Source organism: Gracilinanus agilis, chromosome 5 (genome assembly GCF_016433145.1).
Source record: "Gracilinanus agilis isolate LMUSP501 chromosome 5, AgileGrace, whole genome shotgun sequence".
NCBI classification, from domain to species: Eukaryota; Metazoa; Chordata; class Mammalia; order Didelphimorphia; family Didelphidae; genus Gracilinanus; species Gracilinanus agilis.
In genome coordinates this window covers 310,159,181-310,175,325 of record NC_058134.1, presented here as the reverse complement: position 1 = coordinate 310,175,325, position 16,145 = coordinate 310,159,181, and the positions used below count along the sequence as shown (strand labels likewise).

At 49.9% G+C, this 16,145-nt stretch overlaps 1 protein-coding gene across 1 annotated transcript; it reads left to right on the top strand.

Annotated features, from left to right (window-relative positions):
* Positions 1–2,341: 2,341 nt before the first annotated feature.
* RBX1 (ring-box 1) lies at positions 2,342–15,840 on the top strand. The gene is made up of 5 exons (XM_044679975.1): positions 2,342–2,440; positions 3,606–3,684; positions 11,469–11,539; positions 13,149–13,234; positions 15,619–15,840. Exons 1-5 carry the CDS (start codon positions 2,363–2,365, stop codon positions 15,629–15,631), a joined length of 327 nt encoding a protein of 108 aa, XP_044535910.1. The 5' UTR covers positions 2,342–2,362; the 3' UTR covers positions 15,632–15,840.
* The last annotated feature ends 305 nt before the right edge of the window (positions 15,841–16,145 follow it).

The window sequence follows — 16,145 nt, the reverse complement described above, 5'->3', positions numbered from 1 at the left end:
AAGCTCTGGGGAAATGATAACAAAGAATGACAAGGCATGGAGACCTGTCAGGAGCTACAAGAACCTGAAATATCCCCCAAGAACAAACTAACCCCATCTACATTCTAATGGCATTTTGGGAGGGCACAGAGAGTAGACTTTCTCATTCAGACTTCTTTGTACAGTCAGCTCTAAGCATAGCTCCTGGCACCATTTTTTTTTTTAACCCTTACCATTTGTCCTAGAACAGTGATGGAAAACCTATGGCACAGCTGCCAAAGATGGCACACAGAGCACTCTGTGAGCTTGTGGCTGCCCCACCCTCCTACCCACCCCCAGTTCATTGCTAGAAAGGCAGAGGGCTTGGGTGGAGCTGCTCCCCTCTCCCTCTCCACCTGCCTGATGACATATTTTCACACCCCCAGCCCTTCTTCCCAGCAGCCTAATGGGAGCACTTTCTCCCTCCCCTGTGCAGGGTAAGGGATATGGTGCTGGGCACTAGGTGAGGGGGAGGGGCTGGCACTCCAACTCTAAAAGGTTCACCATCACTGTCCTAGAATCTCAGTTTCAAGGCACACGGCTAGGAAGTGTCTAAAGCCAGATTTAAACCCAGGTTCCCCAGACTCCAGGCCTGGCTCAATCCTGAGCCACCTAACTGTCCCTAAGGTAAATAGTAAGTACTCTGACTCTCCTTCCACCATCTATAGCTAGCTACCTGCTCTGGGTTTTTTTTAAAATAGGCTAGAAAAGACCTGCTGTTTACCATGAGAGAGAAGGTTCTAGGATCTCATTTCTTAACACTAAAACTCCATCCTCCCAGAAAAAAACTAGGACTGGCTCTCCCTTGGCCATGAGCCTTCCCAACCTGCCTGCCTGGAGAATTCTGGGCTTGGGTCAGCCTCCCCTCCCCAGGGCACCTGCCCACTTGAGCACAGCACAGTCCTGTCGTCTGGCAGGTGACTCCAGGGTGGTGGAGAGAATGAAGCCCAAAGGTTAAGGCTGCATCTGGAATTAGATCTTGCTAGCTGCCTTTCCTTCTGGAAAGGCAGGGACATGGCAGCGGGTCAGATGGGGTCTCAAGTTTCAAAGAAACAGATTCTGGGCTGTGAGGACCTTGGAACCGCTAATGGGGCACCATGATGCCCGCTCTCCAAAGGGCCCCTTCCGGGACAGCCTTGCTAGAAGACCTCTAGGAAGGTATGGAAGGGAGGGGAGCAGAAGCAGGCAAGCTCGCAGGGCCCATGGCCTCAAGTTCTAAGCCAAAGAGCCTAGGAAACCTCAAGAGGAAGAGGAAGGGCCAGTTGTCAAGCAATGGGTTTTTGTATCTGGAACTTAGTGGGGTGGGGAAGGGGGCGACAGTGCCTCTGCTCCTGTGGAAGATGGAAAAGGGAAACCGTTGAGATGTGGGACCCCCCAAGAGATATGAGGGCTTTGTGACGGTTGGGGGACCCAGGAAACTGCGAGGAGTTTCAAGGACCCTGAGAAGACACTTGAGGGTGGGGAGAGCTCTGGGAAATGTAGAGTGCTCCCCGAAAGGAGGTATGATCTTGGAGTATCAAAGAAGAATGCTGGAGGGAGGGTAGGGGGTCAGAGAAGGGACTGGATAGTTGGACCAGGGTGGAGGAATGATCTCGGAGATGTGAGAGTGTGGAGGTAAGGGGGGGAGTCACTGGAGAGGAGTCAGGAGAGTTCTGTGGGTGGTAGTAAGAACTCTCATCAGGGACCCCGAAAGAAGATAGGATCTTGGAGGATGGTAAGCACTGTGAAGCTTTAGGGACCCAGAGATGGAGCAGGAGGGTCTTGTGGGGAATTCTGGGGGCGGTGGAAGTCCGCGTAGGATCAGGGGGGATGTCGAGGGGCGGAGAGAATGAGGAGTGTCCGGAGACACTGGAGGTTCGGGCCCCGAGAAGAGGAATGAAGGTCTGGTGGAGAACTGGGGGCCGCTCCCTGGGGATCCAGAGATAGCCAAAGTGGGGTGGGGTTGCACTGCGTAGCTGGAAGTGCTTGACGTGTGCACGTGCGTGGGTATGTGTCTGCAAGAGTCCTCGGACCAAGCTTGGGGGTGTGCTGGGTTGGGACCCTGGGACCCTCTCGGGCTAAGGGAGAATCTTTTCAGTTTCAGCTGAGTTCGCTCGGCCCCGCCCGGCCCCGCCCCGCCCCCTCTTGGAGTTGATCAATCCCAGTGACAGTCTGCGGAGACCAGTGGGAGTGGGAGCCGGACCAGCGCCTTTAAGGGGCGGGGCCAGAAGCCCCGCCCCAGAGTCGCCAGGAGCCGGGAGAGGTGGGGCTGGAAAAGGAGGGGGTCGGAGGCGGGGATGGGGGGGAGGTGTGCGCCGCCGCTGCGCAGGCGCAGTGAACGCGCGACGGGCACTCGCTTTCCAAAATGGCGGCGGCGATGGATGTGGATACCCCCAGTGGCACCAACAGCGGCGCCGGCAAGAAGCGCTTTGAAGTGAAAAAGGTCGGGCCTGCCCGGCGCCTCCTTCAGAGGGGCCGGCGGGGCGTGGGTCCGCTCGCAGGGCTGAGCGGGGGTCGGTTGGGCCAGGGGGCCTTAGCTCCCCGGCGTTGCTGGGGTACCCGGTTCTCCACCGGAGGACGGAAGTGGGCGGGATTTCAGCTGGGATGGACGTAGTCGCGGCCCAATAGGCAGCGGCGAAACTTCCCGGCGAGGAAGCGGTACGGGCCAATGGACGCGGCTGTTGTTGAGAGACCGGCGGGCCGTGGCTTCTGCTCCCCCGCCGGGTTGCCTGAGCTGTCATTGGGGGAGGCGGTGGCGGCGCCGCAGGGAGGGGCGAGGGCGGGGTGGGGGAGGGGCTCGCCCGGCCCCGCCTGGGGTCTCGTGACGCCGCGGGAGCCGCCCCGCCCGCTCCCGGGCTCCCTCCCTGGGGTCGGGGCCGCCACTCGGGCCCCCTCCGCTCCTGCTTGGGCTTTGTCCCGCGGCTCCTCCCAGGCCGTTTCTTTCAGTCACGTCTGGAGCCCGTGGACTTCCTCTATTCCTCACCTCGAGCCTAGCCCTCCAAGTTGAAATGCGGAGAAGGGGGCGGCAGTCTCTCTGGCCTTAGGGGCTGTGGAGGAGGGGCGGGACCCAGGGCCTCGCCTATACCGCCCCCTAATTACTAGTCTTAAAGACTTGTGGGGCCCCGGGGGCCCTTTATAAATTTAATGAAGGCGTCCGTAAAGGGGATTCCCCCACCTGAGAAGTGCCCTCCCCTGGCTAGCCGCTGCAGCTATAATGACCCTCTCTAAGCCGAAGCCGTACTGGGGGCCCCCACTTATAGGAGGTAGCGGCTGCACCCCACTTGTGGCCCCCGTGCGGGGAGCTCCTTGGGCCTGAGAAGATTAAGAAATGATGACCTCGTCAGTTACCAAACCCAGATTAGCCTGGGATTAGCAGGCTGTGGATCTGGCCTTGGGCACCCCTGTGCACCACCAAAGAGCGTCCTGGGAGCCCCCAGGACCCAGGCATTACCCCTACTCCCCCAGGCCCTGGGACAATTAACAGAGACCTGATATTGCCATGTTCTCTGGCTTTTAGAGTCTGGCCACCCCCTAGGTTGGGTGGGGCTGCTTTCCCTGTGAGAATTCTGCTGCAAGCCTGCACTGTTCTCCCCTTTTTCTCTTTGCAGTGGAATGCCGTGGCCCTTTGGGCCTGGGATATTGTGGTTGACAACTGTGCCATCTGCAGGAACCACATTATGGACCTTTGTAAGTCATGGGGGAGGGGGTCTTGTGGCTGCCGGAATTGAACCCCTCTTCTTTACAGAGAGATGAAAAGAGAGTGCTGCCATTAAATCCCCCGCATCCAAGCCATACTTCCCAGTGAATAGTAGGAAGAGAGACCATGTTGGGCTCTCTTTATGATCTCTGCCCCCCCCCCCCCAGGCAGGCACAGAAAAACAAAAAGAAATAGGGAAAGGAAAAATCACCTGGAGCCAAATGCCCCTTCAGGGCCAGGTTTATTGGGCATAGGTTGCACCAGTGTGAGGAGAAATCTCTGGAAACTGCAGATTCCCAATCAAATAGCTCCAAAGGAACTTTATTGAAATCTCTATATTCCACATGGGAAACGCACAGTGGCTGCTCAACCCTGTTAGTAATAGGGACCAGAAAATAAACCAGGAACACTAAAAGGCCAATTGTGAAGAGTGAGTGTGCACAGAGAGGGTTTATTTGGAAATCGCCAATTAGAAACCTAAAGACACCCAAATTTAGTTCTTTACTTTTGAAGTGGCTTCAGGGAACTGTTATAGATTTTCATGATTAAAATAGCCAAGGGGAATGATCTGTCATCATAGCTACATTTTCTAAATTAAAAAACAAAACTCATTAGTTGCTATTGGGAAGCAATCCTGACTTAATATTTGATACTGTGTCAGTCCATGGTCGGGTCTGCAGGGCTTTTTATTTGTCTGTGACTATTTGAAGGGGAGCAAGGAAGTGGGCAGTGTTTCTCTTTCATACTATATCAGCAGCTTCCAAGAAATTCCCAATACAGACATCTCTATTAATATGTACATTTGAAAAATGCCAATCACAGAAGAACACATGGAGAGCCTTCAGTGTGCCTGGGTGTGTTCTTTGATTACAGCCATGCCAGGATCTGGGCCTTCAGAGTTTTGTCAGCCCTTGCCCAGAAGTAAGAGGATTGGACTTGGGTTTGGGTTTATGTAAAGACTGTAATTTCAGGTTTTGCACACAGTTCCTGTTTTGACCCCCCAAAACTATGCATTTTGGAAATTGGTGTTAGTTCCCATTAGATGCCCATCCTAGCAGTATTCCTTACTGTGTCACAGGGAGTCTCAAATCCATGTTTGCTTGGTTTCCTCTTAGGTTTTTCTCTTCAAACTTGTTGAATGAATATATCCCTTTAAGATATTTTAATTGTTAGCTTTGGCATTGTATGGAAATTATATAATAATGGGTTATAAAGAGTTTACATAAAGCAATAATAGGTGCTCAGTGGAAAGAGAGCCAGGCCTAGAGTCAAGAGGTCCTGGATTCCAGTCTGGCCTCAGATACTTCTTAGCTATGTGATCCTGAGCAAGTCACTTAACCCCAGCTGCCTAGTTCTTTTAGTTCTTTTGTCTGGGAACCATTACTTAGAATCAATTCTAAGGCAGAAAGTAAGAGTTTGGGGGGGAGTGTTGGTTTTTTTTTTTCACAGCCAGCGCAATGGTACTTTTTTTTTTTTTAATATCATATTAATTTTTATTTTTAGAAAAATTTTCCATGGTTACATGATTCATGTTTTTACTTTTCCCCTTCACTCCCTCAACCCCCCCCCCCCAATAGCTAACTCCCATTTCCACTGGTTTTAACATGTATTATCAATCAAGACTTAACTTATTTACATATTATTGATAGTCGCATTGGTGTGGTCCTTTGGGGTCTACATCCCCAATCATGTCCTCATCAACCCAAGTGTTCAAGCAACCCAACAAACAACCCAAGTTGTTTTTCTTCTGTGTTTCCAGTCCTGTAGTTCTTCCTCTGAATGTGGGTAGCGTCTTTTCCATAAATCCCTCAGAATTGTCCTGGTCATTGCATTGCTACTAGTACAGATGTCCATTATATTCGATTTTACCATAATATATCAGTCTCTGCATACAATGTTCTTCTGGCTCTGCTCCTTTCGCTCTGCATCACTTCCTGGAGGTCTTTCCAGTTCACATGGAATTCCTCCAGTTTATTATTCCTTTGAGCACAATAGTATTCCATCACCAACATATACCACATTTTGTTCAGCCATTCCTCAATTGAAGGACATACCCTCACTTTCCAGTTTTTTCCCACTACAAAGAGCGCAGCTATAAATATTTTTGTACAAGTCTGTTTATCTGTGATCTCTTTGGGGTACAAACCCAGCAATGGTATGGCTGGATCAAAGGGCAGGCATTCTTTTATCGCTCTTTGGGCATAATTCCAAATTGCCATCCAGAATGGTTGGATCAGTTCACAACTCTACCAGCAATGCATTAATGTCCCAGTTTTGCCACATCCCCTCCAGCATTCATTACTCTCCCCTTCTTTCATTTTAGCCAATCTGCTAGGTTAGGTGATAAAGTTGTTTTGATTTGCATTTCTCTAATCATTAAAGATTTAGAACACTTTCTCATGTGTTTATTGATAGTTTTGATTTCTTCATTCTGAAAATTGCCTATTCATGTCTCTTGCCCATTTATCAATTGGGGAATGGCTTGATTTTTTATACAATTGATTTAGTTCCTTGTATATTTGAGTAATTAGACCTCTGTCAGAACTTTTTGTTATAAAGATTTTTTCCCAGTTTGTTGTTTCCCTTCTGATTTTGGTTGCATTGTTTTTGTTTGTACAAAAACTTTTAAATTTAATATAACCAAAATTAATTATTTTACATTTTGTAATTTTTTCAAACTCTTCCTTGTTTTAAAATCTTTCCTTTCCCAGAGATCTGACAAGTAAACTATTCTGTGTTCACTTAACTTGTTTATAGTTTCCTTCTTTATATTCAAGTCATTCACCCATTCTGAATTTATCTTGGTGTAGGGTGTGAGATGTTGATCTAGACCTAATCTCTCCCATATTGTTTTCCAAATTTCCCAGCAGTTTTTGTCAAATAGTGGATTTTTGTCCCAAAAGTTGAGCTCTTTGGGTTTATCATACACTGTCTTGCTGATATCATTAACCCCAAGTCTATTCCACTGATCCTCCCTTCTGTCTCTTAGCCAGTACCATATTGTTTTAATGACTGCTGCTTTGTAGTATAGCTTAATATCTGGTACTGCTAGGCCACCTTCCTTCATGGTTTTTTTTTTTTTTCATTATTTCCTTTGATATTCTTAATCTTTTGTTCTTCCAAATAAACTTTGTTATAGTTTTTCCTAATTCAGTAAAAAAGTTTTTTGGTAATTTGATAGGTATGGCACTAAATGGGTAAATTAATTTGGGTAGAATGGTCATTTTTATTATGTTAGCTCATCCTACCCATGAACAATTAATGGCTTTCCAATTGTTGAGATCCAGTTTTATTTGTTTGGAAAGTGTTTTGTAGTTGTTTTTGTATAATTCCTGTGTTTGTTTTGGTAGATAGATTCCTAAGTATTTTATATTGTCTAGGGTGATTTTAAATGGTGTTTCTCTTTCTACCTCTTGCCACTCTGATGTGTTGGAAATATATAGAAATGCTGATGATTTATGTGCATTTATTTTGTATCCTGCAACTTGGCTAAAGTTGTTGATTATTTCTACTAGCTTTTTAGTTGATTTTTTAAGTAGACCATCATATCGTCTGCAAAGAGTGATAGCTTAGTCTCCTCGTTGCCTATTTTGATACCTTCAATTTCTTTTTCTTCTCTAATTGCTACTGCTAGTGTTTCTAGTATAATATTAAATAATAGTGGTGATAATGTGGGCATCCTTGTTTCACTCCTGATCTTATTGGAAAGGCTTCTAATTTATCCCCATTGCATAGGATGCTTGTTGATGGTTTTAGGTATATACTGTTTATTATTTTTAGGAAAGGTCCTTCTATTCCTATACTTTCCAGTGTTTTCAGTAGGAATGGGTGCTGTATTTTGTCAAAGGTCTTTTCAGCATCTATTGAGATAATCATGGTTTTTTTGGTGGTTTGCTTGTTGATATGGTCAATTATGTGGATGGTTTTCCTAGTGTTGAACCATCCTTGCATTCCTGGTATAAATCCCACCTGATTGTGGTGGATGATCCTCTTCATCACTTGCTGGAGTCTCTTTGCCAGTATTCTATTTAAGATTTTTGCATCTATGTTCATTAAGGAGATTGGTCTGTAGTTTTCTTTCTCTGTTTTTGATCTACCTGGCTTTGGGATCAGTACCATATTTGTGTCAAAAAAGGAATTTGGTAGGACTCCTTCTTTGCTTATCATATCAAATAATTTGTATAGTATTGGGATTAGTTGCTCTTTGAATGTCTAATAGAATTTACTTGTCAATCCATCAGGCCCTGGAGATTTTTTCTTAGGGAGTTCTTTGATGGCTTGTTCAATTTCTTTTTCTGATATGGGATTGTTTAGGTATTCTATTTCTTCTGCTATAAATCTAGGCAATTTGTATTTTTTTAAATATTCATCCATATCACCTAGATTGCTAAATTTATTGCCATATAATTGGGCAAAATAGTTTTTAATGATTACCTTAATTTCCTCTTCATTAGAGGTGAGGTTGGGGGGGAGTTTTTTTAAGCATTTTAGCTGTCATGATGTCCCTCTTTTTTAAAAAATAAGTGGGTTCTGGTTTGGCTAAACCCTTCTCCTTAGAGCAGTGATTCCCAAAATGGGTGCTACCGTCCCCTGGTGGGTGCTGCAGTGATCCAGGTAGGCAGTGATGGCCACACTTTTTTCGTATTACTTTCTATTCTGAGTTCAATAAATAGTTTCATAATTTCCAGGGGGCGCTAAGTAATATTTTTTCTGGAAAGGGGGTGGTAGGCCAAAAAAGTTTGGGATCCACTGCCTTAGAGGAACACCTCTGTACTCCCTTGATTAATGGCTCCCTCTGAATGAGTTCACATGCTCACTACAAACAGATGAGGCCTCTTAGGAGCAGGCCACTGTGACTGCAGACAGTTTGGGACTGAAGGTTGTAAGAATGGTATGCTGACTCCGAAATCAGTGCCGTTCCTTGAGAATGCCCAGCAGTCTTGGTGTTATGTTCATCTGTTCCCATGAGCATGTTCCCATGCTCCCAGAGGAGAGGCCTCACAGAAGTGGCAAGGTGGGCCTTTTTCTATCCTAACTGTTGGCCTCTTCCCGAAATCAGTAGATACTTTGGAAATCTGCAACTTCAACTTTTGAGATAGATTCCTCTCAGGTAAAGTGACCTCTGGCCTTCACGCCTGACTTGGTGTACATTTCCCAGGGCTTACATTTCCCCTTCCAATTTCTTTTTTTTTTTTTCTTTAAACCCTTACCTTCTGCCTTAGAATCAATATTGTGTATTAGTTCCAAGGCAGAAGAGTGGTAAGGGCTAGGCAATGGAGGTCAAGTGACTTGCCTAGAGACATGCAGCCAGGAAATGTCTTAAGCCATTTTTGAACCCAGGACCTCCAGTCTCTAGGCCTGGTTCTGAATCCACTGAGCAACCCAGCTGCCCCCTTCCCTTCCAATTTCAATTGAATCAGGCCTACCAGCAGTAACATTTTGTTGTCTCCTTTCTATAGCCACTTCCTTGATGGCCTTTCTTCAGCTGCCCTCTGGTGTCCTGATAGCCATTCCTTCTTCTTTATTACAATAAAAAGAGAATCTCTTCTCATTCTACCCCACTGGACCTTGATTCTTGTAGGGCTTTGCTAAATACTTGTTGACTGACTCCACCGAACAGACTTCCCTGGAATTCATTCTGCCAGTGTTGTCTTGCAGCCAGACATTTGCAGTCTTTTCTTTGAGTTCACCAAGTTGTCCTCTCACCTCCCAGCCATAGTTGAGAGGCCGCCTGAGCTCTGGAGCCCTTCTCCCCAGCTCGGAGTGCTCCTTCCCTTCTCAGCTTTTCCTAGGGCACCTAGCCTGATCCAGATTTTGCCCCCTTTCTTCCCTACCTGGATTCAACTTCGGTGCACTTGTGGTGTAGCCCCTAGTGGAATGGAAAGACCTTGAGGGCAGGGACTATGGATCTGGGCTCTATCCAATACTAGCTTCCTCCCTGTCATGGTGTATGCACTTGGCCATTATTGCTGAATTGAATAGAATCATGAGTTGTGAAAGAACGGCTTTTTCCTCATTAAAGGAATATCAGGCTTGAACCAGAAAAGGTGGGGGGACAGTTAATGTATGAGGGAGATAGATGGGGAGCCCCTGAAATCACATGAGGACAACTTGGCAGACACTCAGAGTAAGGCCCATTAAGGTGATTTGAGGAAAGGGAAGTAACTAGGAGAAGGCAGGGTCTGCTCGCTTCTCACCGGGTAACTTCCTGTTCACCAGGAAGGGACTGGGCTGGCTGAGGCCATTGAGTGCCTAGTCCTAGGAGCTTCTGCAGGCCAAGACATCTTTTTTGATAAAGAGGCCTCTTTCAGAGCCTGCACAGGTCTTTGGGACAAGGCCTTCCTTGGTATCCTTTCCTCTATTGATACCTGCCTTGACCTAGCCTTACGCCATCTCCTCGAGTCTGCCCCTGGAATGTCAAAATACATTGTTTCCCCACACGTTTACCCTTAGTTCCTTTTAGTAGCTAATATATTTTTAAATTCCGAACTTTCCTCATGTGACATCCTGGTGCCACCTCTGTGATTTCCCGCAGAGAGTTTCTGACCAAGAAGGGGCATCATTTCGATGAGTACTTTGGGAGCCTCTGTGTGGACAGAACACTGCTAGATCCTAGCCCAACTGGAATGCTCGTCACCTTTGGAGAAAAGCCAGTTACAGTCTTTGTCTGAAATTCTTGTCCGACTCACGACTTCTCTCCCTTGGCTCGATTTTTATCCTTCTGCTATCGGAGTCTCCCTGTCATGAAATGAACCAGTACTTGAGAACTCTGGTAGTCATCTGCCCTCAGAAGCAGACACAGAATAAAACCCCAAGCAGGAGCTTTAGACCTTCCTTTGGGCAAGCCCTTGGGAATAAATGCTGGACAGAGAAACGGAAATGCTGCCTTAGGTGGGGGCCCTCCATTGGAGAGACCCCCTTAAGGACCTTCTGGAGGCCTCTTTGTCGGTGCACCAGCCCTGCCCCCTGGGCTCTCGGCCCCCCCTTTCCTGTTAGCGCTTGGTTAAAAAAGCAAGTGTTTGACTTTTCGTAGTTTTCTGTTTTTAAAGGACAAGGAGTTACCGCAGAGCTTACACATAAGACAGTTGCGTTTACAAACATTAACGAAGGCCCTTCTGGGTGTTCAGAGGAGGAGGAAAATCCCCAGTCCCTGACTTCAAGAAATTGGTGATCTGAGGGGACCGAAGACATATACACAAATAGCTAGAGAACAGATTAGGGCATGAAAAGGCCAAAGAAAGGAATTGGAAGAAAAAGAGATGACTTCTTGCTGGGAAAGATTAGACAGTTCTTCTGAGCTAGCGAGGAGAGCGTGAGGGTCAAGCAGCTTGCAGAAGGGATCCCCTCTGGGTGGGGGACAGTCTGTGCTGCACATAGGAGAGGCAGACTAAAGCATTGAACGTTAGAAGGGCAGGGTCGAGGGAAAGAGATGCCAGCACGCTGGACTCTGCAGTAGGCAGCGGGGACCCTTTGGAGGCTTTTGAGCAGAATTGTTGCCCAAGGAGTGAGTGCATCTGGAGGATTATGGAAGTGGGGTGGTGCCAAGGGTGGAAGGGAGAAGTGTCGAGACCAGAGGAGAAAGATTGGCTGCAGTGTGGAAGAAAGAGGGACAGTCCAAGCCTTAGGGGGGGGGGGGTCAGTTCTGCAGTGATTTTGACTGACTTTATCCACGAGCTCATTTTGCTTGGCTTTGTCCCCGTTTGCACACACCTCCGTGCAGCGGTTGTCAGTAAGAGGGTGCCTGCTCTGAGATTGTGCGATCTTGTTCCCACAGGTATAGAATGTCAAGCCAACCAGGCCTCGGCCACCTCTGAAGAATGTACTGTCGCCTGGGGAGTCTGCAATGTAAGAGAAACATCTTTCTGTCCGGTTTGTGCTTAAATAGGCAACGTCCGTGCGCTGAGCTCTACCCGAGGGGCGCTTGGGCAGTCACGTGTTTTTCAGGTGGTTCACCTGGCTTTCTTTGTGGCTCCCGTGCCCAGGGCCATCACACAGCCCTGCCTGTAAGCAGCCCTCTGCTAGCCGCTCCCTTGCCCACGCTGCCCTCCTCATGCCTTGTATCAGTCTGGTGGAGGAGAGGGAGAGGAATCTCAAGGCTGACCCTGACCAGATAAGGCAGCTGCCGGGCCCGAGGAGGCTGACTTTGTCACCAACATGTTTTCCAATACTTTTGGGAATGAGCATCTCGGGGGAGCTCTTCCCTGGAAACAGCCTTCGAGCCTCTGCAGCAGCGTCTGCTTCATTAATCTTAGTGGGGGTTAATTGTTACTTTTTCAATTAACAAGCCTTGGTTTCCTCTCCCTCTCACATCTCTCTTCCCTCCTGGAGAGGCTCAAGAAACCCTTATAACAAGGCTGCTTAGTCAAGCCAAACCCATTCCCCCACCAGCCATGTCTATAAATGTCTGTCTCCTGCATGTGCCACTCCTCACCCTCCTGGCCTTTGGGGGCATATCAAGGCCTAGCCGAGAGCTATTGAGTTACCCTGCTGCCAGGTCTGTGCCAGCCGACCTCTGACATTCCCAGCTGGGGCAGGGCGATGGGACAGGCCAGAGTAACTCCACAGGGGCTAGGGTTATAAGGGTCAAGGAGTTGGCTTCACTTGTCCTCCTGAAGCCCGTGGCTACCACTGACTGTTCCCAGAACCAGCTTCTGCCAGGCTTTCCCTGGGGTGGAATGGTCCTGCCACGAGCCCAAGGCACTGTGGTCCTAGTCTCTATTTGCTGTCCCTTCTACAGAAGTCTGTGATACTGAGAACCCCCACCCCCCATGAGTCATTCCGCTGCTGCTTCCTATGCCCTCCTCTCTCTGGAAGAATTGCTGCCTCCCTCCAGTTTGAGGCCATGGTGGGCTCAGCAAGGGGGCTCCAGCCTCAGGACTGGAGCTATAGAAGGTGGCCAGTGTTTGCTGCTGCTCCAAGAGCATCGTCCATGACTAGTGTGTGGGGAGGAGCCCCCAGTCACTGACCCCAGCTCCTCGCTCCTCTCCCTGCCAGAGAGCAGACTGCCAGCTCCCCCAGCTACAGGGAGAAGCCTCCCAGGCCCTTCACCCCACTTCAGAAACTGTCCTAGAGGAATGTGGTGCTCAGCTGTTCTGACCAGGATCTGCCCTTCCTGCTGCCTCCTCTGGGGGAATTGAAAAGGAATCTTGGGGCCCATTAAATACCATCAGTCCCTCCACACTAACAGCCTTTGCCATTGGCAGAGCAGAGGAGCAGGGGAAGCCACGTTCTCACTTCCTCCACTAGAGATGGGCAGGAGCCCCTAGCATCTCCCCAGGGGTTCTGGGTAGTTTCTGTTTCTCGTAATGAAGTTTCTGAGCAGGCCTCTCTGCATACACAGAGGTTTGTCAAATTGCCCTTGTCTTTCCCCATCCCTCTACCGGCTTTGCTTGTGAGGCCATGATGGAGATGGCGGCCACGACCCCCCCTTAACATGCTTTACCTTCTTTTTCAGCACGCCTTCCACTTCCACTGCATCTCTCGCTGGCTCAAAACCCGGCAGGTGTGCCCACTGGACAACAGAGAGTGGGAGTTTCAAAAGTAGGTGCTCTCAGCCGTTTGGTGTACAGACAGACCGGCTGGGGTGGCAGTGAGAGGCAGGGAGAGGGGCTGTCGAAGCCAGTTGGGTCTTCTCAGTAGACTTTGGGTAGAGGACGTGCCCATAGAGAGGCCTTGCCCTGAGGCAGCAGCTGGTGCGGTTCATTTAATAGAGGGCATCAGAGATCCCCGCTGTAAAGCCCCTGGAGCACGCCTGGAGTCAGGAGCCCTGAGTTCTAGGACCTACTCTGCCCTTCCTATCCGCAGCTTGGACCAGGGACATCTCATTTCCTCAGTAAGGATCAAGAGACTTGGCATTTCTCTAGCCCTTTCTTCCTAGAGGTCTGCGGCATATCATTTAACTCTGTTCAGCAAGTCCCTCCCATGTGCCTGACCCCGAGATAGCTTTCGTAGAGGCATTGCAGATACAAAAGAAATATGAGACCCACTTTCAGCCCCTCCAAGTAGAACCCAGAGGTCCAGTTGTTGCTAGACCATGAGGAGATTCCTGTGGATCCAAACACCTCCCAGATTCTGGAAGAGATGGGCCTAGGCAGAGTGAGGAGACGCCCCCTGGCCCACAGACTCTCCAGAGGCCCTTGGCTCATCCTTAGGCCCCAATGGCAAAGGTTTCAGGGCACAATTTCCACTCTGCTGTTTTGGAGCTGTGTGGTCTTAGACCAGCCACCTAGCCTCCCTGCATTTCGGTTAAATGAAATGTTCTGTACAATTCATTTCTTCCACAAACCTAGGGTCCGGGCCTTCCAAGGACTCTAACTGATGGAAGGGAGGGCAGAAGTGCTCTCATTGGGCAGGGGGCCAGGTGAAGTGAGGAATGGCCTCAGGCAGGTGGAGAGGGGGAGGGGAGTGGCCCAAGTCCCTCTGTTTTCTAGGAACCTACTCTGGTGGCGACAGCAGGGGTGCGTGCCTACAGAGGCTCAGTGTGGCCTCTCTGGCACACGTGCCATAGGTTTGCTACCACTGTGAGAAGAGATTGGACAATTTCTAGGTATTCTTAGTAAAAAATACACCAAAACAAGGAGCAACTAGGTGGCTCGGTGAATTTACAGTCAGGCCCAGAGATGGGAGGTTCTGGCTTCCAATCTGGCCTCAGACACTTCTAGCTGCGTGACCCTGGGCAAGTCACTTCACCCCCATTGTCTAGCTTTCCTGCTCTTCTGCCCTGGAGCTGGTACATGGCACTAATTCTAAGACAGAAGGTGAGGGTTGGTTTGTTGAAGCCACGACCTTCCGTAACATGGAATTGAGTGTTGCTTGACCCTTGTCCTGGCTCCTGTCCAAGAAGCTGGCCACTGGAAGGACGGTCCTAGCAGGCACCCAGAGGCTGATTTCCTGAGATCCCTGCATGTTTGTTCTTTCTTGGGACAGAGACAAGCTTGTGTTGGAACCCGAGCTGCCCAGCCGTGCCACCTGGTGCATGTGCCCCAGTGCAGGTCTCGCCACACTCCTCCTTCAGCGTAGCCACTGTGGAGCTTGGCCCATGCTTCAGGGAGCCTCTGGCCTCCGTTTGGAGGCTGGAGGACAGAAAATGGGCTGGCCCTACATTTCGTACAATCGGCCTCTCCCCCAGATTCGCCCAAGTCAGAGTTGGGTCCGCTGCACAATTAAGAGTGTAGAGACCGGGGTTCTAGGCCCAGCCCTCCCTCCACCTCGTTCTGAGACCTCGTCTGTCAGACCGGGCTTTCTCCCCTCACCAGCTGTCAGTGGGGCATTCCTGGGCATCCCACACTCAGCGTGGGGCCATCCTTCCAGGCAGACAGGTTTGGGGGACCTCCTAGCTGTCCACCACTCTTTCCTCTGCCTCGTCCACCCTAGTGTGGGCCTCTCCTCTGCCCTCTGCTGTCCATTCTCTCCCCAAGGCCCAGTTGGTCTTCCTGAAGCAAGATCCGACCCAGCTAGGCCCCTGCCTCCAGCCCGGGTGGCTCGAGGACAAAAATACCCATTTCTCTGTTGGGCCTTCTCGCCTTACTTCATAGACTCTCTTGCCCCGCTGCTCTGTGTGCTGGCCAGCGCGGCCCCCTTCTCACCCGCAGCACTGAGCCTCGCCTCTGTGACTAGACTCGGGGTGGAAGCTTGAGCTGCACCCCGGGCCGCCCCCTCCGCAGCGGCGTCTCCCGTGTCACGTGTCATTTCTCTGCACTCGGCCTCCTGGGGCAGTTCTCGTTCCTTGTGGTGGCGTCCCTGCGGCTCCACGCGTGGCTGGGAGGTGCCCAATAGGGGCTTTGTGGCTCCTCTTTATGGAGGGGACCCGAGGGCGGCACCCAGCCTCGGGGTGACAAGGACGAAGTCAGCAAGGGCAGGGCCTGGCCACAGGCCCCCAGAGACGCGAGTGGCTGTGGCAGTCACCCCTGTGTTTTGTTTTGCAGGTACGGGCATTAGAAAAAGCCCCTTCCTCCGAATCTCCACTTTGGTTCCCTCCTCCATGGCTTGCTGTCTGGTTGCCTCGTTTCCCATGAGTTGCCGTCCCGTCGTTGCTTCATTTTCCATGAGTTCATGGCAGTCCTCAGTCTCGGCTGTAGCTTCTTTTGAATTTGGTCTTAATGCCGCCGGAGTGTATTCTGTGTGAAATAAAGCCTTGTTGGATCCTAGCATCGGCCGTCTCTCGCCTGTCCCCAGAGGCTCTTCCCCTCCCCGCCCAGAGTGCCATCGAAAAGAGGGTCTGAGGGTGTTGGGTGGGAGGGAACATGAACAGAGTCCTGGAGTTCGTGCCCAAGACGGGCAGAGCAGGCTTGCAGATGGATGCCCCACGGGACCAACTCGGGCCTGCCCTGGTTTCTGGACCTTTCCTGGCCGGTTCCTCGCCCGTGCCCGTTCTCTTTTCACATGATTTTTAACTCTTGCTTTCTTAGGAACAGCTCTGAGGTGACTTGCCCAGGGTCACACAGCTAGGACG

Excerpts from the sequence above, each read along its gene's own strand:
- RBX1 (XM_044679975.1), top strand. The coding sequence starts at position 2,363 with ATGGCGGCGGCGATGGATGTGGATACCCCCAGTGGCACCAACAGCGGC. Across the intron at positions 2,441-3,605 it reads AGCGCTTTGAAGTGAAAAAG|TGGAATGCCGTGGCCCTTTG; the intron begins GTCGGGCCTGCC and ends TTCTCTTTGCAG. Across the intron at positions 3,685-11,468 it reads GAACCACATTATGGACCTTT|GTATAGAATGTCAAGCCAAC; the intron begins GTAAGTCATGGG and ends TTGTTCCCACAG.